The sequence below is a fragment of the Haemorhous mexicanus genome, chromosome 3 (genome assembly GCF_027477595.1).
Source record: "Haemorhous mexicanus isolate bHaeMex1 chromosome 3, bHaeMex1.pri, whole genome shotgun sequence".
NCBI classification, from domain to species: Eukaryota; Metazoa; Chordata; class Aves; order Passeriformes; family Fringillidae; genus Haemorhous; species Haemorhous mexicanus.
Window position 1 is genome coordinate 8,582,970 of NC_082343.1, and position 22,742 is coordinate 8,605,711.

A 22,742-nucleotide genomic window follows, 5' to 3' on the forward strand; every position below is an offset into this window, starting at 1 on the left:
ACTGCATGCAGTTGTTACTTTCCTTAGAGCCAAAAAGAAAGACAAACTGGGAGCCAACCAATAGTACAAGATGCTGGAGATTAGAAAAGTGAAAGACTCAGCTCTTGGAGTGTGCCTTAGCACAGCAGCAGCTCACTTCTAGTGAGTGACAGCAAATGGCCAATAACATCCTCTGCAAACACCGCCAGTAGTGCAGACCTGGTTTTGTTGCCATTTAGGAAAGTATTTGTAACCTGCTAAACACTCCCTTTAGAAATACACCCTGTAGTCCTATGTCCCCTGAAGAGGTGAATTTTGTGAGCTTTATAGAAACTCTGTGTAGTTAAATCTATAAGTCAAAGAAACAGATGTCTTCGAATACTGATGAGAGGAAAATCTCCTTCAGAAAGAAAAGCAGAACCAGAGTCTGAGAGTAATTGATCCATTTGCATAGTTAGCAAAGTAATCTCCTTTTGCAAAGTGTTTATTAGAGAGCTTTATATATACACAGGGTGTGTGCACACCTGTGCACCTGCATACAGTATGTGGAGGCATGCATTCCAAATTACAGCTGCTTCACACAGTTCATCTGAACTAACTGTGCATCCAGTGCATATCCACATCCAAGCCGGTATTGACACAAGTTAAACACTGAGGATTAACAGGGCAGAGAAGAGACAGGAACACCTGAGTGGCCATGCCAGAGAGCCACACAATGAATGAAGCACGACCCTGGCATCAGTCAGTGTCCATCAGGGCCTACAGGCATGGACAGAGGACAAGTACAGGTGGAATACAGACCTCCTCTGCTGCATCCTCTCCTCCTCGGGCACGCGGAAGGAGTAGCGCCGCTTGTTGTTGATGTTCCGCACCATCTGCTTCCGGCTGTTGTCTGACGTCTCAGGCACCACCAGCTCGTCCCCCTCTAAAACCAGCACAAAAACGGGCATGCAGTTCCTTAGCTATTAATGGAATCTGAGTTTCAACACTCTACCTCTGCTCTGCTAGTGCTGGACACCAGTCCTTTCCCATCAAACAGGAACAAACATTCTTTGGTTGACGGGTTTCCTTGGCCACTATCTGCTACTCTGATATGTAGCAAGAGAATCCTTCACGCACAAGCTGCCACACCTGTGCTCTCAAAACACCACTGATGCATTCTTTGAAACAAACATTTTGGTGGGCAGGAAGGGAATCTGGGTCTTGTCTCAAAATTCCTACTGAGAATCACTAGAACAGTCTCGTTCTGACGACTGTCTGGAATATGAACAAGGTTTTCTTTCATTCATTCCCTGCTCCGAAGAGAACATTGCTTTTGAAATGCTTGAACAGTGATATATTTTGATGCAAATGTAGGAAAAGGGAAGATTTTTTCCATCTGGCCAAGGGATCTTTATTAAAGACATGAAATGAACTTTGAATGAACGTTGCAACTGTTCTGTCTTGTTTTCTATATATGAAGACTAAAGTGACACTTAACAAGCTCGCTGCTCACTGACACAACAGTTTTGTATGGAACTCAAATCTCTTCTTTCCTTAAGATCAACTCTAATATTCAGTCTTTATTAGACTTGAAAAGTCTCTAGACATACTTCCAGCATATTTCTCCTCTCCACCACTGCCATTCCTTTTGTACTAATTTGCTGGCAACTGAAATAAGCACTGAGACAGTGCCAGCAGCAGCACATTTTTCTAGAGTGTTTATTTCCACTGTTTTCAGAAAGTTGTTAACAAAAATTTATAGCTCTGGGTTGTTGAAACAGAGCATGTCCCCTCTCCACCTAAGAGGTTAAACAAAAGTTTAACGAAATTCATCAGGAGCATGCTTATGAAATGTCAGGAGCATGCTTATGAAATGGACTCTAAAAAGTAAAAAAAAGAGTCAGAAAGACTCGTAACAAAAATAGATTTTTGAAGGCAAAATTGTGGCACACATTCATAGCTGGCCCTAATAAGAAGTTACAAATAATCTGTATTACTTTGAAATGCTTGGGAAACATTTGTTAAATATAGTATTAAAGGTTAAATATAGTATTGATTTTAATCTGGCACTGCCAAAGTGACTACTGAAGTTTTTCATTGTGCAGGCTTTTTTAGGCAGTGTTCTGGCAGGTGATCCCACACTTGGAGGGAGCATCCAGTCATTCTAGTTTCTAGTTCCAGTCTTCATTCAAGTCTTCACTGAATATTCAAAAGGCAAAAAAAGTTCAGAGAAGAGACAGCATTGCAATCACTGTGGAATCCATAAGCTTTGGCTTTTTCCCAAGTTAGCAAACACACAGACATTTAAGAGATTCCTTTATGCAATGCACAGATGCAGACAAATGCTCTTTCTAAACAAAAATGTGAATGATGAAAATTGGCTTCTCTTTACTTACCTGCCATTTTGTTTTTGAAATATATTAATCTGACTGTCTCCAGGCCTAAAAGGTTTAGTGATCCTTCTGTATTCAAGGGTCGTACCTGAAACAAGGAAAAACAGTCCTTGTAACACTCTCAAGAGAAACAATTCCAAGTCATTAAAGAAGAGTTCAAAAGAATTTTAAACTCTTTTTTTTTTGAGAATGAGTACAAAGGGGGTTGCCTACAATTCCACTTTAAGACACAGGCTTAACACCATTCCTCCCAGCATTTAAATGAACAGTTGTGTTAGAAGTCTACTTTATATATCAACTCAATTTTTCTATTAGATGTACAAAGCAATAAGCTGAGCTTTTACTTTGTGTTAGTACCATGTCACAATAATGCTCTGCACCTTGGTAAGAGCACGCACAGACTGCTAAAACCTACTGGTAATTTGTGATTTCCAACATAAAATTGAAAGAGGCATTCCACACTCTGTAAATTGTTAGACTCTTCCTAATAAATGGCCATTTTTGAGACTCCTAAGTGTAGTAATTTTGTTTGCTGAAAGTAGCTTCCATTAAAAGGGAAGTCTTGAGCCAAATATTAATCAAAGTATTAAATCACATTCTACTGTGTAGGGAAAAAAAAATTGCTTCAACTGCTTAATAAATCAAAGTTTGGACACCAGAAAGAACTTCCCCATAAAAGTCCAGACTGGTCTCTCTTCAAGATGGTTAATAGCTGAGCACTTTGATCTTTGCATGATGTATCCTCACAGCACTGCCAGAATATCCTGGTCTGCATCTGGCACGTGGGAAATTGATATGCAGAGACTGAATGACCAACACAAGACCACAGGGGCCATGTCCTGCAGCTCTGTGTCACTGGAATGTCAGCAAAGGAATTGTGCTGAACCTGATACAAAGCTGAAGTCAGTCTAAACCACAAGGAAAAAAACTGAATTTTCTCTTTTCTTTCCAAACACAGCTGAGCAAACACCTTCTAAATACCAAGGAAGTGTCAGTTTTCAGAAACATCTTCCTTTTGATAAGAGATCCAAACTGCCATCATCCTGTTTTTGGTGTTTCTACTGCTTAAAACAAAATGTTCTAACCCTGTCTGTCTACCATATGTTCAGGAGCAGCAGGAGATAGATTTTTGAAGGCCTGTGTAATTATCTTAACATCCACCATCCTCTGGTAATAATCACAATCAGTCCCAATGAAGCCATCTGTAATTAATGCCAATTAATTTATCTCATTATTACAACAGTATCAGTAAATCTAACATAGCCATATGCTCCAGATTGACCATTCATCTAAAACAGTGCAACCACATGAAAAACACATTTTCTATCTTCTATTTCCAACAAAAATGCATGACTTTCTTTGCAGTAGCTCTTCTTGTAATTCAATGATGTTCCCACAAGCAGTTTTAATGATGGCTTCTAAAGCAGTACTGAGCCTGGACATACTCCTTGGCCCACACTGAAATGGGAAGTTACCTTTTTGAGAGGAATAGTTTGAATCCACTCCATGGAGTTCACGTCAAAGACATCAATTGCATTTTCACTGTACACAGAGAGGTATGGTGCATTGTAACCTGGGAGGGAATGATGAGGCATTGTGTCATCTGCTTTTGGACATGACCCAGAATAGACAATTTCTTACAGTTTAATCATATTTATTTAAGAAAATAAAAGCAGTGCTCCACAATCCAACAACAAGCTTTGAAAAATGTGCTTTAACTCAAAAATGACCAAGAAATTTATTCTGAAGGCAAACCAGCACCACCCAAAAACTCACAACCTCCATGACTTTTAACTCTGCTGAAAACCTAACTACTTTCTAAATTGTAAGACATTATGGTTTACTCTGCCAAATACTGATGCATTTCAAAGGTTTTTTTCCTCCTAAAACCCCCATTTTTAATAAGAGCTCACATATTGTAAATTATGTGGTAGGAAAATACTCTGCTCTACTTAACAACTGCCAGTTGAATGAACTGAGCTCTGAGTCTTTGGACTATGCACTAAATGAGCATCACTTGGAACTAAGCACCATGACACAGTCACAAAAGTCATTTTTCCTTAACTTTAATTCTCTCTTCTCATTTTCTGGATTGTAAAGAGAAATCTTCTGCTACTTATCTGGCACATTTCCCCAGGATGAAATTTGTTTCACTGGGACCACTTCTAAAGGAGAATTCAGTATTTCCATGTCGGCAACAAGACTGCCACAGTCTGCCAAGACTAACAACAGCATCCAACTTGTGTTTAAATGTAACAGCTTTTGCTATAAGATACATCTCCATTCTGAGCTGGAAATCATCATCATCATCAAATCACTTCATTTAGGGCAAGCAAAAAACTGTCCCAAATAACAATGGCAAATATAGATGAACTATGTGTGAAAAATACACATTCTTCAATCTATCACACAACCTTCTGGTTTGATTCATTCATTGTCTGAGTCCACTGTAATAATCAATTGTATAAAATTGCTTGAAATCCAGAAGTGGCAAACACCCTGTAAATGCTGCTCCCTCCATACTCAGAAGGGCCTTCACTCAAACAAGGGGAAATACTCCTCCCCTTAACAGTGTGACTGGACTGCTGCCACAGCGAGGTAAGAAGGCAGACTATTCTAAAAATCAACACAGAATTGGGCTTCTTCACTACTCTGAGTGCAGATTTGGTTAATCTTTATCTGCATTCAGAAAGACTTTAAAAAGAAGACAGACATTCAGGTTTGGTTTTTTCCCTTGAAACTGTCACAGAGATAAAGCTCCAGCTTTGAAATAAGGTGCAATAAATGTTTAACAGACCTTGGTGGAAATGAAAATCTTGAAAAATTATAGCATTTTTCCTTAAGGTTATGAAATACATTTTTTATATTGCCTCCTATGCATTGTATTTTGGAAGGGGAGAGAGAGACAGGAGGGAAACTCAGTGACTTTTTGAAAAAGGAGAGAGGAGATGAAAAAGAAGGCTGTTGACAAAACCTGCTGAGGAAGAAAGAATGAACAAATAAAGAAAGAAAAGACAAAACAGACTAGTAAGTAGGAACAAATACCATTAGAGAAAAGCAAGTCAAACTACCAGATCCTAATGACTCTCAGCATGAAGAAAGCTGGAACCAAAGTACAATCACATTCCAAGACTTTAAATAACAACAGTCCACCACTGGTGGTAGCAAATACATAAAGCTCCCGTTAGCCTCTGCTGAACCTCAAGCTTTTGGCTGTTTTAGAGTTAGAAATCCTGACTCATGATTCCTCTTTGTGTTCCAGCAAGTAAAGGTCAGTGCCAGAGTTGTTGAAACTAGCATAAATGAGGATTAAACCCTCTTCTCAGAGTCTCTGTGGTCATGATGACCCTGAGATATGTCAGAGAGTCTCGTCTCCCAGCCCAGCAGCCAAAGGAGGAGTCAGGATTCTTCTGTTCTGGATCTCAAGGTTGTTTATTTGCTGTTACCTATAACATTCTTTCTCTGACCCACCAAGGCCTGTCTGGCAGGTCAGGCTGTGGCACACTGGCCACCTCAGAGGTGGTGTTATCTTTTATACTAAAATCCACGTGTACATTATTTACAATAACTTTCCAATACCTATCATCTGTATTAGTGTGTTTCTACTCTAAACCAATCCAAAAGTGCCAATATCACCCAGAAGATGGAGGCTAAGAAGAAGAAAGGAGGAGGACAAGGCACATCCAGATCCCTCCATCTTGGCTTCTGAACCCCCATTCTAAAAACACAAAATTCTATTTTTCTATCTTGTAACAAACTAACGATCACTCTGCTTAAACTTTCGTGGCTTGTGAATCCTCATATAAGGTTGGTAATTGCTTTTTCCAAAGGCTTTGGAAAAAGCCCTTATTTTTTCCAATTGTTTTTTCCAAAATTGAAGGCACAGGTGTTTTTGACTCCGTGCCAAGGTCTCCGAGCCCCCTGTCAGAGTCTCGAGTCCTCCGGGGCAGCCAGAGGAATTTCCTGCATTCCGACACCCTCTGACTACATTAAAAATGGTGACAGGGGCTGAGAGCATCCATTAACCTGTCAGGTAATTAGCCCAGAACTCCACCTCCCGTGGACATCAACACAAGCAGAGATCACTTCAGACATACACACAGAGAGCACAACTCACAGCAAGAAGATGGAGTTGCGGGCCACATCAACTCTTGCTGCCTGGATCTTCGGCCCTGGCAGTCGACGTAAACCCCGACGCTGCTAAAACACAGCAGGTATTCTTTAGTTGAGATCTCGACTGCACAGATGGCATCAGTTGGCTGCTGTGAGATAAATGAGAGCGTGTGGTCGTCCGGATGGAGCAGGCTGTACGGGCTGCCCTCCCCGTGGAGGGGGTATTTTAGGAAACCTGACTGGTAGCCCACACAGAGACGGTCGCTGAAGATGGACATCCACTGGACGTTCCCCTGCACCTGGATCTCCTTGATCTTTTTGTGGCGCGTCTTGCTCTGATTGAGTTCGTAACAGAGCACCTGCCTTTTCATGGCTACACACAGGCAGGTGAGGGCCCCGTGGCGCACGTGCCCAGAAACGATGGCCTGGCAGCCTTTGGTCTCTGCCAGCTTATAGAAGTCAGTCTCCCTTCCATCCAGGGCGGCCATGGGGAAGAGCCGCACGTGGCGGTTCCGTCCTGAGATTACGGCGATGAGCTGCTCGCTCGGGATGAGCTCGATCTGATGGACCTTCTTATTGTCACCAACACGGATAATCTCTGAGAGAAAAATCAAAACAAGCCCCCTGTCATGGACACGTTTTATGAAAAATCCTTTTGTTAGGATCTTTTCTCCTGAGAAGCTGAGAGGTCTCAGAAACGAAACGTAAACAATTCTTATCTGCTGCTGTGGAATGCAACAGGTGCATCTTTGATTGGTCTCATGGGGTTTTTTCTCATTAATGGTCAATCACAGTCCATCTGTCTTGGGCTCTTTGGTCAGTCACAAGATTTTATTATCATTCCTTTTCTTTGTTTTCTAGCCTTCTGATGTCTCCTTTCTTTTAGTATAATCTTAATATATAATTTTCTTTTAATACAATATATGTATCATAAAATAATAAATCAGCCTTCTGAAACATGGAGTCAAGATTATCATCTCTTCCCTCATCCTGGGACACCTGCGAACACCACCACAGCACCCACAAATTCAAGTAAGTAATGGTGAACTGTGAACTGAGTATAATGTGTATTTGTAAAGATGAACTAGGAAAGAAACCCAAGTGTGGATGCCATGGGAAAGAGAGAGAGAAACGGCAAGTGTTTCTCACAGCGGCTCGTGAGAATTTTTAGGGGGTTGTAAGGATGTGATAACTTGTTAAGTATAAGCAATCTGCAGGTGGCGATTTTTTACTTTGTCTTTCTGTTCTTCTCAAGGACAGTGTATGAGGAAGGTGCTTTTGTTAGTTAGCCAACCAAGCAGAATCTGTCCTATCACTCTGTAAAACTGCGTGTTTCTCTTGAATAAAGCCTTCTTTGCTCTTCCTACAATCCTGCCTCCCGTCTGCTCCTGTGCCATCCTCGGGGCAAGAGTGACACCCAAGAAACCCCCTTTATTGCTTCCCTGCAGTATTTAAAAGTACAGAATCAAAACTAGTATTTTAACAACACCAGAAGTGGCAATTCTAGATAAACCTTTGGCTTTTCCTCATCAGAAATGGGAGGAGCAGATCTGATGCAGTAAAATCAACTGTATTATTTCAGCATTCATTTCAAAACCAGTTTATAGCAAAAAACTACTGAATCAAGGAAAAGCCTCAGAGCTGAAACATCCATTAAACATGTCATTTGTTGAATTAACTTGGGCAATCTGTTAGCACATCTTGCAGTACTGCACAGAAGTTTTCATTTTCAGTACCAAGGAGGAGGTTACACAAAGGATTAAGTCATGATTCTAGCTGAGGCGCAGAGCAGGAAATTCAAATGAGGGAGGTTCCTGCTGAATATACAAAGGAAATGTTTCACTGCGAGAGTAATTTGCAACAGGCAGTGCAGAGAGATCAAGGAACCTGTATTCTTAGGGATTTTCAACACTCAACTGGATAAAGCCCTGAGCAACCTGGTCTGAAATCAGTATTGAGACACTTTGTGGAAAAATGGGGAAAAAAACTTTGGCTGCATTTCAAAACTTTGTTATTGGACAGGATACCCAAACCAGAGGGCGCACAGAACACCTGTTGGTCTCTCATGGAGCTGTCCAGCTGATAATGGAGAAAATAACAAAAAATGAAACCAGAAGATACTGAATAAGATTATTTAGTATTAGGGAAATTATTACCAGTTCCTAGTTTCTTACCATCTTTGGTGACATGCACAACAAACAACCCTTCTTCATTCCCCAGAGCTATTCTTTCATGGTCTATGACATTAAGGAAAAAAAAAAAAGTTATTTTTCTTTGGAAGTACTTTATGAATCACATAAACAATAGTTATAATTCTCATTAACAGAGACAGTTTTTATAATATATTGAAATAATTGTATATAAAGCCAAACCTAATATATTAAAGTATTTTTAAAAATTGGCAACCTCCCAGTCTTTCAAATTTCTGAAAAAAGAAGTCTTTTCCCATTTCTCCTGTTAAAGTAACAGCTAGAAACAAAATTTTTAACAAACTGTTCAGAGAACAGTTAAGTCTAGCACCAGCTTTGAAGTAACTATATTATTATATTGAAATAATTTACATAATCAGAGTTTAACATATTTTATGCAGTAGTATTTGAAATTACTAAATTAAATCTCTGATCTTACATTTTCTCTCTGGACCCACCAGCAGATGTTAAAGTGAGTGATTTACACCTACTCTAGAGTGCTAATTTTGCCCAGTTAGGGAATTATGTTTACAGAGTAACGAAAGAGGAAAGTCCAATTCTCAGTCAAAATTATTCATAATTATGAATATTGGTGAATAATTACGAATATGGGTGAATAGAGGGAATACCCTTAAAAGATCTGACAAAAGTGGTGGGTACTAACTTGCACTTCTCTCTTAGGCCCACACACATTTCCATATGGGATAAAACCACTACCTATTACTTTCTATTCAGTAGATAACCATCTAACACTTTCTTTCCCCTAAAAAAATCATGCTTTTAGCACACCCATTTTTCTTAGAGCTTTCTTCTTAATAACTTCATACCTATGATTGCTGCTGACTGTGTTGTTTTGATGAGGGGCAAGGTGCTGTCATAAGCTTCTTTGGGGACATAGACTGAGCGGTCTTTGAGTTTGTTCTTCTTCAAGATCCTATGCAACTCGTTCAGCACGCCCACCCACTTGCTTTTTTCATTCTCACCATCTGCTAGAATCAGGATTGAACACTTGTTACTGGATGCAGAGAGCTGGGAGGCTGTAACCTGCAAAAAAAAAAAAAAAATCAAAACATTGTTTTAAGTCAGAAGTGATAAATGATTTCCTCATGATTGTTTTTACAAGGGAATCAGATACCTGTAAATGCCCTTTTAATTACTTGTCTGAATTAAGGAAGTAAAAATTTCTCTTCAGTTAATAGAAAACACTCTTATCTTAATCAAGAACCCACAGCAGAAAACCAGATGTGAATATTTTAAAGTACAGAGAAAATGTTGGCTTTATTTTAAATGCATTTGTATTTATTTTATAATTCATCATGTCTGCTCTAAATAAGGCAGTCAATTGTTTCTCACAGCAATTTTATAACAAAAAGTATTTTTATAGAGTTTTCTGTATTTTTAAGAGCTATACATTTCATTAATAATTTTTAATGCAATAGGAATGGCTTTTATTGAAAGAATGCTCTGTGATCCTTTTCGTGCATTTGATACAGCTATTATAGATAAAACTGAAAGTCCCTTTTGTAGGTTTTATCTCTTCCCAGCACAGTGAGTGATGATCAGTCTAAAAACTGGAAAAAAAATGACTGAAATACAAAGGCACTGTAAAGAAATGATAGTGGAACTGATAAGACATCAAGGAGATTTCACTGAGGTCAAAGCTTTAATGGAGTATCTAACAAAAATAAGAATATTAGAATAAGCCAGTGATGGCAAAATCCTGATGCCATAAATTTTGATGAGCATTTTGCACTAAATTTCTATACTGAGTATCTGATGAATGGGAGTTTTCAGATATCCAACGCATATGTAAAGTAAAAAAGTATAAAAAATAAAGACTTCAGCAATAACCCAGTGAGTTAAACTGAGAAGCAGAGGGCAGCTAGAGGAAATGAAAATGTACAAGGTCATGATGAACAGAAGAATTTCAAATTACTAAGAAGAAATGGAGGAAAATATGTCGTATTGTGAAGATGAAAAAATACAACCCACACGGAGATGAACGCTTGTCTAGATGTACCAGTGCTATTTTTACCACAGAAATGACATATGTACAGATCCCTATGCATTGCTGCTGCTGCCATGAATTCTACAGGGGCAGAACTTGCCAAGGAAATAAAATACTGGCAAGCTGTCACAGCACACATCACCCTGTGAAACCCAGGATGTAATACTCACCCTAAAGATACAGGGGATATCTTTCCGATTTGCATGGATGACATCTGAGGCCAAGACAGAACTCACTGAGAATTCTTCATCCCTTATGGAGATCATAAACATAATTGGAAAAGAGTTAATGAGCAAAATCTGTATGTTTGGATTTTACTTTTTCAATAGCCTTATTTAGTGAAGGAAACAAGACAGCATTGAAATCTGATTTTTAAAATTATCCTTTCATCTGTATCTGAAGATAAAACTCACAAATGTAATGTTGCATAATTAATTCTTGGTAAATGCTGATGGAGATAAATTGATTCAGATATTCTGTAGCTGTTTTTAATCTGTATAAATTGAAACCTTTAAAGAAAAAAGTCCAACTTCAAAAATAAGTGGAACAAAGAACAACTTCTCCAAATCTCATAAAAATCCAAACTCACCTAGAAGCCATAACCTTCAGCAGTTTGGGGCTTCCTGGATGAACTAACTTAGATCAGAGATGAGCTTTACTTAGTTGCTATGTTAGATATTCTCAGCCTTCAGTGAGGCTGGTAGTATTTCAGTAATACTGAAGATGGTGGGAACAAACTATTCAGCCATTGCCAAGCAAAAATTGTAATACATTTAACCTATAACAAAGTTTTATGTCTTTCAAAACTATATTCAGCTCCAAAATGGTGTTATTTTTAATTCTTTATTCATTCCAGATCTTCTGCACAGCCAAACAGATGCTCTTTGCACATGATGTAGTAATGGAAGTTTAAACATCCATATAGGAACAAACAAGTGTAGTTCAGGCTAACTCCAAATAACTGCTAACTACTGTTTTATTTTTTTATCCCAGAAAATTAGTGCCTTTCAACATGGATTAAAGGGTTTCATAAAAGCTCTGGAGCTTGCTTACTGATCTGACAAAAAGGAAAAGCAGAACAAAACCTCCCAGTGCCTCTGGCAAGCTCCCACCAGCAGCAAACAGCTTACCTCATGTCTATGACCTGACTCACTACCACGCTGGGCTGAGATGCTTTTCCTTCTGCTACATCATACAGGAAGAGTTTAAAATCACAGATCACTGCCAGTGCTCTCTGCCAGCCTTTCTTTACTCCAGCTGGCTTTGGGACCTTTAGGAAAATAAATTCTGATCAGCTTTCTGTAAGTTTAGATGCAATCAAAAAATCAAAGAGCACAAAAATCAGTTTGCTTATCTGGGCTGGAAAGGTTTAATTCAGTGATGATGTTAAGCAACATATGCAAGAGCCCAGGAGCAGTAAGACCAACAAACACAGACAGACAATATATTACTTAATAAATTAATAGCATCACAGATTCTTTCTTCTCATTTCACAAATTCATACAGAGCTGTATTAAGAAATATGGAGGGAAAAAACCTCGTCTCTAGCTGGCCACAGAATTATGGCCAAAACTAAGCTGAGTAAATCTTTTAATATTTCTGTGCAAATATCCACATCAGTAACCACAGACAGTACTAGCAGAAAGACTTAAAAAACTCACAGAGCCTGGAAGATGATCTGATCTCCAGAGATGGAACTACTCAAGACCAACCCAAACCACACTGACCAACAGAGATGGAGAGAGGATCACTGCTGACACTGTTAAGAGCTGCTTTGTGAAAATTTAGGTCTTAGTTTCCAAACTGCTCCTCTAAGATGCAATTGAATCTATCCCCCCAGTATTCAAAGTAATAGCAGCTCTGGAAAACAATTAATTTAACATAAGTGCCCCAAATGCAGCTGCCCCCTACTTACCCGGACATGTCCTTCATAAGCTGTTCCTATGCCTTTCTGTGGATCTATTCCCAAAGGTCCCTTAGTCTGCTCAGGAGGGATTGGACATACTGCAGGAGCCTTGTCTGCACAGGTCACGTGGCAAGAGAATCCACACACTTGTGAGGAGGAGAAGAAACAAAAAGACTTGACGGTTATTTCTTGGGCAATGCAAAAGTTGGGATAATGATGATGAGATTTACAAAGAAATCCCCTTTCCTTTTTTGACCAGCATCTGAAAAATCTCACTGAACTTTGCTACAGACAGAAATATAAGTCTGCACATAGCAGAAGTTCATGTTTTTATCTGCTCTAAATCCCAAATTTCTCTTTTTCAAATGGTTTATGGATACACCTGCTTTCACCCAGATAAGACAGAGCCTAATATAATCTCTATTATGTCCTCTAGGCTCAACTCTACTAATAAACAAAAAACTGGAACATCCTTTAAATAATAAGCAACATTCTGTGTGCATACAAACAAGAATAACTGCCATTCAGTACCAATTCTGCTTTTTTCTGGAATAAGTCAGAATAGATGTTTTAAATTCTGCCCTGCAACATAAAGCAAAGCTGGTGTCAGTATAGCTGACCACTCAGGGGGCCACCTATGGTGCCACCTGTGGCCCCTTACAGCTATTTTGAGTACACTGAACTAAGCACTTCTACCACCAACTGCAATATGAGTGTCCCCAGATTACTGGGCAATCTCTTATGTATGTTCAAAGTGTTTGTCTTCTACTGTTAAAGACTGAAGCATGAGAATATACTGCTATTCAGAATAAAAGCAGAAGACTCCTGCATCACCACACTACATTTCCTGGGCCATTTGCATCTGTAAGAACTTCAGTTTGTGCTCTCCCAAGTGCTTACCTTCACAAGTACAGCCCTGTCGTATCAGACCAACCATCAGGGATGTGCACTGATTGCATTTTGTTGGTGTGTTAAAAGATTTCACTACAAACTGGTGAGCTTTAGGCTGTGGAATGAGCAGACAAGGATGTTAGCACCTGTAACACTTCTCAAGTACAGTTATTTCTTTCACAGACAAGAGGGTATAGGTGCATTTCATCAGGCAGCTTGTTTGTGCTTGCTGAAATGAGATATGACCCAAAAAAATTTCCTTATCACTGTGCCCACTGTTGATAATTTAAACCACCCTCTGTAAACAAAGCCATGGAAACTGGACCCTGTCTCAGAACATGACTTTGCCTCCATTGCAGATAGGAAAGCTGCCCAAGTGATTCTGTTACACTTTAGAAGTTGAAGGTGAATCATCATGTGCTTGGAGGGCACCTGACTGTCACCAGGTCAACCCATGACAGTATTTTCTAAGCTGCAAGTTCAGTGCTCCTCTCTCAGGAGTACTGCCTTAGGTAAAAGAAAAACAGCAGACTTTTTCAAAATTTTATGCCAGAAAGCCTTGACAGAGCTCCCTTTCATGGTGTTTAGCAGGGGCAATCCAGAACACCCAGTCTAAAAGCAAGAGCTGCAGTTGATAGATGAAGTTGATTTTGAAAGGCTTTCTCTTTTTTTATTATTTCTTAGGAACACAGAGTACATGAGTAAGTGGTTTCATTCTCTCCCTCTCCTCAAGGATGGCCCTGCTGATGCTGCTATATAAAGGCTAAGGGCCCACATAATGTGGCAGGATGACTCACAGATGGCCTTATATAAAATCCAGGAAGCTGCTTTGCTTTTCTATAAAAACTCCCAGCAAATAACTGGGAGTTAAAAATAAAGAAAGGCCAGAGCATAGGGTCAGTGCAAAGACTGTCCCAAAAAAACCTGATCATGTACATGATCTCAAACAGGACAATTTTGCAGACTACTTTGGAGAGTGGGTATGTTAAAATTTTACTCACTTTCCTGTTTTTCAGAGCAAAGATAGGACAGCTAAGGGCTCAAACTTATCCATATTTAATGACAGCTTTACTGTTACAATGGCAGCATTCTGTCTACAGAATGTTCTGAGACTTGCAGAGAAACAACACTCAGCTTTCAACACTGATGCAATCAAAAAGTAAGAAGGTTCTTCAGGGGACATAATAAATTATAAAGCAAGTCATTACTTACTGAGGAAAATGTTTGCAAAAATTAAATTATGTAGACAGTAAAGTAAATTTCACATGATTCCAAGTGCACTTCAAGTATTTTTTTAATTGATCTACTAAGATGCTGCCAACAGAGCACTGCTCAAAATTTCTAGCTTTCTTTTACACAAATGAATCTTCTGCTACTTTGCAATTTATCAAAGCAGAGAAACAGATCTACTAGAAAGGCTTGCTTACTTCATTATTAGTTGCACTAAAAAACTGTTATTTTAAAATATACAGAAGATTCCTAAACCATTGAGTCATTTTCAAAACTTTCAAAAGAATTTTTTTTTCCTTTAAAGCTTGTATTTAGTCTTCATTTGCTTGAATAGACATAATCCACTGGGAAACTGGCTTATTCAGCCAGTTTCCCAGTGGATTTCAACAACTGATGGAAAATCAGTATTTATGCAGGTAAAAGACAGGAAAACTGGAACTCTATTCCTGTAGTGCTCACTCTACACTGCTTTCAAACAGGCAAATCTGTAGTTTCATTTTTAGGGATAATCTTTGCCTTTTCTCAAGAATAAACATCTAATTAGCATACAGACATGTCACAGACATGTTTTATGAAAAATCCTTTCCTTAGGATTTTTCCTCCTGAGAAACTGAGAGGCCTCAGGAAAAAAATGTAAACAATTCTTATCTGCTGCTGTGGGATGTAACAGGTGGATCTGGGATTGGTCTCATCTGGTTGTTTCTAATTAATGGCCAATCACAGTTCACCTGTCTCAGACTGTCTCAGTCAGAGACAAACATTTGTTATTCATTCCTTTTCTATTCTTAGCTAGCCTTCTGATGAAATCCTTTCTTCTATTCTTTTAGTACAGTTTTAATATAATATATATCATAAAATAATAAATCAAGCCTTCTGAAACATGGAGTCAAGATTCTCATCTCTTCCCTCATCCTGGGACCCCTGCAATCACTGTCACACAGACATGCTAATCTGAGACTGTCTTGTATGCAAAGAGTAGAGAGGCATGTTGGTCAGACACACGTCAGAAAACACTCTCTTCCTAGGAGGGCACTTTCCTTTCTTCACATTCTAGCTCATTTACCCCTTTCTGGTGTCCAAACTACTGTTTTTCCTACAATCAAATGCCTGTGGAATTCCTAGTGCAGCTTGTCACACTGCATAATGTAAGAACCAAGGGGTTTAAATTTTAGAGAGCAACCAGCTTGCACAAAAACACCCCACATATTCATCTCCCAAATGCCCCTCCAGGCAGGTCTGTAGGATCAGTGTGATAACCAGCTCTCCTGAAGCTGTAGCCCAGGAGAGCCACATTGCCCTTGCTGCACAGGCAGTGGGAATGCTTGCCAGGGTACCTTTGGTGCAGAGAGTCCCGAGCCAACGTACGCTGTCCTCATGGTGGGCGTGTGAATTGAACGGGGAGGATGATCTGTAACCTGCACAGAGCCCCCAAAGGATCAATCAGACATCAAGAACACACTACCAAAGAAAGCCTGGATAAAGGAAGAAGAGAATGTTGTCCCACCCACCCCATTCCCCAGCATCCAGACCATGAAACCAAACTGATTCATGCAGGACTCAGAAAAATAAATCTTACTTCTCAGCAAGATTTATCTCCTAAATGTTAAAAGCAACTTCACATTGTCTGAAACATCTGATTAGATATTTTCTAATATAAAATATTAGAAAACACACATTATTTTTTTTTTTAATCAGGGAAAGGGGATAAATTTTTACATCAATGTATTATTACAGTTGCAGAGTCTGGCTAACATTTAATAATAACAAGACTTCCAGCAGGGCTTTAAAGTGTATTTTTACAAACTATATTATAACAATCTTTGTGCCAATATTTCTTAAGTATTCATGACTATTCATGACTGAGAATATGTTATGAAGAGAGACCATAACTAATAATTGATCCATACTTCCCATCCCTATTCAATTAACCATATGTGAAAGAAAATACAACATTCCCCAAAACACAGTTCACCACTAGTGCAGAAGGCCATTACAAAGTCCTAAACAGTTTTGTTGCAGAAGAATTAGCTCCACCTTAAACAAAAGACCTGCAGTACTCATTTTTATATGACTGAAACTGTTGCTCCTAAAAAGAGGAAAAAAAGACAAATATCTTTCAACACTGAAATACCTCAATTGGTTCAATCTCACTGGCTGTAGAAGGAGACCTTGATCTTGAATGGAGGTGAGACTTGCTATCTTCATCCCGTGATGGAGTGTTAGACAATGTAAAATTCTCAACTGAATCAATCTAGGAGCACAATTCAAGAGAAAAAAAAAAAAAAAACCAACCAAAGAAATAAATCAAAGACATCCTTAAAAAATAATTCTCAACTCTTACCAAAATAAGATATGGGAGCAGTAGAATTCCTAAGAGAGAACTGAGAGGATAAAAATTCAGTTTTAAGCAACTTCCTAATTAAAAGCAACAAAATGGAATGAAAATTGTTGCATGTAAACACACCAAGGCTTCTGCTGAGAGGTGAGCACATGCATAAGAGCTGCTAGGTCAGGGCCCTGATAACCACTTGAAGACACTTGTAATTCAGGATTTTTCAAGGGTGAATGTTTTCTGAACACTACTGGGTTTTGTCCACTGGTAGCAGAGATTTGTTGGAAGTGAATTTCCACATAGCCCATGTAAATTCCTGCAAACATATTCAGGAGAAAACAAGGAGAAAAGGCAGAGCAGTGTATATCCTGATAACTATATTCACAGAGAATTGAGGGGGCTTTGCACCCCATTTGAACTACAGAAACATCCTTACCAGGAACACAGATTCTTCTGGGGAATGTTTTCCTAGTCCTTGTTTTACAGAATGAAACTAAGCCCAACACAGAGCTACACTGAACAAGGCACATAGGTACAAAGAGGCAGCCTGGGTAAAAAGTCATCTTTTGTTAGTAAAGCTGAAAAAATCAGAGAAGGCAGGATTCTTCCTTGAAAACAAGACATCTCTGCAAAGTTTCTTATGTAAAACTATATTAGAAAAAAAAAAAAGGTGAAAATACTTTTCCCCCAGTAATAATAAAAATAAAAGCTGCAGGCCTGCAGAAGGCTCCATGGCATGCCTTGATTTTCTGGAGCAATGCTATCATCAGTTCTGCATTGCCAAGGATTTGCCTAGCTTGCAGACAAACTAAAATATGCAGCCACGTTTACAGAAAGCATTTGAACATTCCAGTGTTTCTCATCTCATTTGCCACTGACAATACCAAGAATTCCACAAACTTTACTGCTTTTTGGGAATCAATTATATTGCCAAGCCAATTTTATTCATGCACATACAGTCCTGTTCTTCAGGAGCTCAGTCACGGTAGCCAACAGGTGCAGTTGCTAGTTTTATTTATTTATTTATTTATTTTTAAATAGTGAGTTAAGTCTGATGGCTTCTAGTTTTACCATACTCTTCCAAAAAATTATCTGGTGGAGAATGCTCATCAGTTTAATCAGCTTAGGCATATTAACATGCCTGCAAGCATTTCTGAAATGAAAATGGGAAATTCTCACACTGGGATACACCTGTTTACTACACATAGATCATGTGTTTCAAGCATTCAGGCAAAAATTAGCAGTAAAGTGAACATTTTGTGCTCAGATTTATCAGAAGCAAATAATACTTGAAAGCTTTACCCAGTATTAGAAACACTGATGCCTTAAGTAGTAAATCCTCAAATGCAATGTGTTTCAATTATTTTAAATTTTTTAATCCAGTCTAAACATGTGAAAACTTGGAGTCCACACGAAGACTGTTTAACCTTCAACAATTCTACCTCCTCCTTAAAAATGTTACTAAAAAATAAGCCCAATGAGTAACTACAGGCAAATTTTTTCATAGCAAGAAACAGACACTCCTTTTTTCCTACAAGTCAAACTCAGAGATCTAATCTATCATTTCATAAATGTTTCCAGACACTCCAAGGGCTTTCCCTTTCAAAGCAGCATCTGCATACCAAAGAATTTTCATGGTGTCTATGAAAAAATGTAGTACAAGCCTGATATCAGTGATGGAACCTTTCTGGAATGTGCTACAAAGCCTTTGTGGTTGAAGACAACTGCTGAAACAGTAACAAATGCATTTTCACCTTACTTACAAACACAAAAAGCCCACAGAACACACAGAACCTGATCCACCACAGCAGAAGGGAATTTAATCACCACCTTCAGTGCAGAAACAAGGGCCTTAAGCTCTATCGCTGCTGTGATCTTGGGGTCCTGGCTTTAATGAGAAGAACCAAGCACAAAAGTAGCCTGACTCAACTATGGTCAACAGTTTATGAAGACCATGTTAGCACCTTTCAGACTGGTTTTAAACTAATCCAAACCAGATTTCATTATTTCCTACCAAACTGCAAGAGCTTTGCTGTCTTCCACAGGACTCTGCAGGTCTGAGCCAAAGCTGGCCAGTGTATAAACACATCTGGAGGAGAGAGAACTTCTGAACTGGAGGCACCACCAACAAAAACAACCAGTTACTGTAAGCCTGTCTGAGAGAGTCAGCAGTGTGCTTTGAACTGCATGGGTAAGGACATCATTAGAGCTGTTTATTAACATTCAACAGAAATGCTCTGTATGCTTACTTATCCCTTCCATCATATCTACATAAAAGAAACAGAAGTGGCAGTATGAGATTAAAATGGACATAGCATAACTGGTAGGAATTCATCCTCATCATCCTCACTGAGTCTGCTTTGCTAACACATGTAAATCTGTGCTTAAAAACCCACCTTGATTTTTGAAACACCACAGACCTTTCCAGCTTAACCAGCTACAACACAACCATCTCTGTTTTCTTTGTATGAATTTTTCCTATCCTCCTTGATGCTCCATTAACTCAATTCCCCACTTCATGTTTATTTATCTTTGTACTGTGATATTTTCTATCATTTGCTGTGATGTTCCCCCAGATGCCAAACTTTGACTTTCCACGGGCAATTCCCATGACTTAACACATGTCCTCTGCTAAGGGCAAGGAAAAAAACAGGCCCTCATTTGATGTTTGCTCATCTTCCAACCTGCATCTGCCTGACCAGCTTCCACACAGAACTTTCACATTAAAATCAGAAAGTACCCAAAGCATCTTCTCCGGTTTCAGAGATATTCTGCTCATGGGCTTCACTGAAATGAGAAAGCACTCAAAGCATCTTTTCCAGTTTCAGAGATATTCTGCTCATAGGATTGCCAAATGAAATAGTCCAAAAGCTTTGAGCCCACAGCTGTAAAACAACAAAAAGCACAGCAGCAGCAGCAGCAAACAGCAGCAGCAGCAGCACAAGACATGCAGTGAGGTAAATACACAATCCATACATTAAACATAGGCATGGACAAAACAGGCAAAAAATCAAGGGCCACATAGAGTAAGACAGCCTCTTACACGTCTGCCTTTGTTAGCTGGAATACAGGAAGGAGAGCGCTTTAACAAAGAAAGGAGGAGAATATGTTACAAAACCAAACAGTGACACATACATCACCTCAGAATTCCTCACTCTATCTCCACAGGTGGTGGTTAGACACACACAGGCATGTTCACTGTTACAAGTATTTTAAAAACAAGCTATTCTGGGCCAACAAGAAGGAAGAAACATTAAAAAAAAGAAGGAACAGCTATTCCAAGTCAACAGTCTTACACTGGACAATAGCAGACTACACTGCACCATTAATTTGCAGTTGGCATCTCTGTGCTTTGAACAAAATGAATAAAGTCATCTATTGGAGGCACAATATGTCCAATTTAAAGTATCATTATGAACCAGATTTACTCAACTTAATTAAGAACGTGCAGGTAAAGTCAAGGCTCTCACCACACACCACTATGACTTATCCTGTTCAATAGTAAGAATTCAGAACACCATTCATTATTCTGTGGCTACTTGCAGAGCTCAGATTTGTTTAGTCTAGCCAAAGCCCATGGGGACTGCATGTGAGGACAGACAGCAGGAGGACTTAAGAAATCTATTTCTAATTTCTCATGTGTTAGCAACAGGGCAAAAAATAGTATTTTTGAGAGTGAGGGACAAATAATTTTGTCAAGGGAAAATGGGATTCCATTTTATTGCTATGAAATAATCACCAAGTCAGGTTTAAATAAAACGAGTTGATTGCTTCTCACAGCTAGTGGGATTCACAAAGATCCACCTGGCAAAGAAACAAAACCCAACACTTCCACTGTCAGACACTTCTGTGAACACAGGAGACTTAACACCCAGACAGTGTCACTGAGACAGCCTGCAACACACAGGAGAGACAGCAGCAGGGTTTAATCTCTTACAGTCACTGGGGGTGACTTCCCTCCCCAACGACTGGAATTCAGGGACTGCAAACACACTCCTACTCCCCTGTGTGCAGAGGACATACCAGGATGGTTTCTGAATGTGTGGGCTGTCACAGCTAGGAGGATTTAGGCACCAGTTCTGCCAACCTGACCCAGCATCTTTTCCAGGCAGGAACCAACAGTGAGTGCTGCTCATCTGAGTAGTGAGCTACCACTTTCTCCTCAGCATCTGCAGGCTACAGAGGCAGCAGGACATCTATTTTTATTTCTCTCCAGCAGAAATTGCAAAACTACTATTTTCCTCATTGGAAAAATTAGAATTAACTGCAGTCATTCAGAGAGTGCTATAAATAGTTATGTTATTTGGATGGCAGACACACAAGACATACCCACCCTAGGAAACCCAGTGCAGTGTGCACATCTGTGTGCTGAACAGAGTTCAGAGATCCTGCAAGGAATGCCCTGCAACTGCACCTGCACATTATTTTACACACACTCTGTCCTTCCTTAATGAGGCACAGAGTCTGAAGAAAGAATCCAGACCAAGAGAAATACTTACTTGGGGCTCTTGATTAAAAGAGAGGCTTCCCTGAACTCCCATGCAACACTGCAGCACTGCATGAGCCTGACCTGAGCACTTCTAATCCTTCCTTGGTCTTAGTACAAAGACCCCCAAAGGACCCTCAGACTTCTCAGGTTTGACAGAGAAGTTAATTCTTCTGCAGATGCTGCAATAAATGCTGTCCTTCAAGGTAACCACTGCCAGTAAGAGTCTTTGGGAAGGGGATGGAGGTCACATCCAGTGGGCAGGGAGTTTTAATAGCCTTGTTTTAATTTAAATCCATCTAATATATTGATACTAAACCAACTCAATGAGATAAATCATAAATAACCATTCATTTGGATAATTCAGCCTATAAATTATGCCACGAATGAATCAAGTGATTGTCCAATAAATCAAAGATGCAGAAGTGACTTTCACAGCACAACTGAATGACATTACTGTTCATCTACCAACACAGAAAACAGCTTGATCTCTCTTTCTAACAGAGTGTCTTGTATTGCTCTGGGTGCTCTTCCCATCTTTGAGCAGCTAACTCTACTTTTTCTGCAGTTTGGTCAGATGAGAGACAATTCTGCCTTGGTGTTAGAGACATGAGCCCCTGGCCAGTCCAGCCCAGAGATTTCTTTTGCCCAGTGCAACTGAGGAAAAAACCACTCCTGTTGGACTCAAATTGAAGATAGAACAGAGGAAGTTTGACTCCATATGCAGGAAGCTAACTACAAGCAAATAATATAAATATTAATATTTGAACCTTTACCCAAGACTAAAAGGTCTGCAAAGATCTGATCTGGGAGGACCAATCAAGAAGAATTGCTATGAAAGGATGTATGCCAGCAGTTGAAAATTACTCACTTCCATAACAAAAAAACAAAATTGTCAAAATGCTTTGTGGAAAAAATGCTGCCTTCTCAAAAAAAAAAGACAAAAAAAAAAAAAAACCACAACCACCCAAAAAAACCAAAAACAACCACCCCAAAAGCCCCCAAAACCAAGCAACAATAAACATGGAATAAAATACTGAAGTCCTTCAGAATTAACTAGAGCAACCAGGAAAATATCCATGTCCTAAGCTTCTCCTTGCAAAATAGAACATTATCAGCAACTACCACATATGTACTTTATTTCTAATTTAACAGGTTTTGTGGAGAGTGTTTTAGATATTTAAAAAGATAAATTTCTGTTCAAGAACCTGCTGATACAAAGAAAGTGCTCCT

At 39.2% G+C, this 22,742-nt stretch overlaps 1 protein-coding gene across 5 annotated transcripts in view; it reads right to left on the bottom strand.

The window, feature by feature from the left end:
• Positions 1-22,742, bottom strand: part of CDC42BPA (CDC42 binding protein kinase alpha) — a 185,282-nt gene that overhangs the window by 20,362 nt on the left and 142,178 nt on the right. For all 5 annotated transcript variants that reach the window (XM_059840713.1, XM_059840712.1, XM_059840711.1 and 2 more), the window contains 12 exons: positions 16,823-16,942; positions 16,026-16,106; positions 13,471-13,576; positions 12,580-12,716; positions 11,795-11,934; positions 10,835-10,916; positions 9,484-9,700; positions 8,642-8,704; positions 6,472-7,065; positions 3,830-3,927; positions 2,358-2,442; positions 781-904 (listed from right to left, as the gene is read on the bottom strand). In XM_059840713.1, coding sequence (XP_059696696.1) covers positions 781-904; positions 2,358-2,442; positions 3,830-3,927; positions 6,472-7,065; positions 8,642-8,704; positions 9,484-9,700; positions 10,835-10,916; positions 11,795-11,934; positions 12,580-12,716; positions 13,471-13,576; positions 16,026-16,106; positions 16,823-16,942 — 1,847 coding nt within the window. The remainder of the gene's footprint in view (positions 1-780; positions 905-2,357; positions 2,443-3,829; positions 3,928-6,471; positions 7,066-8,641; positions 8,705-9,483; positions 9,701-10,834; positions 10,917-11,794; positions 11,935-12,579; positions 12,717-13,470; positions 13,577-16,025; positions 16,107-16,822; positions 16,943-22,742) is intronic.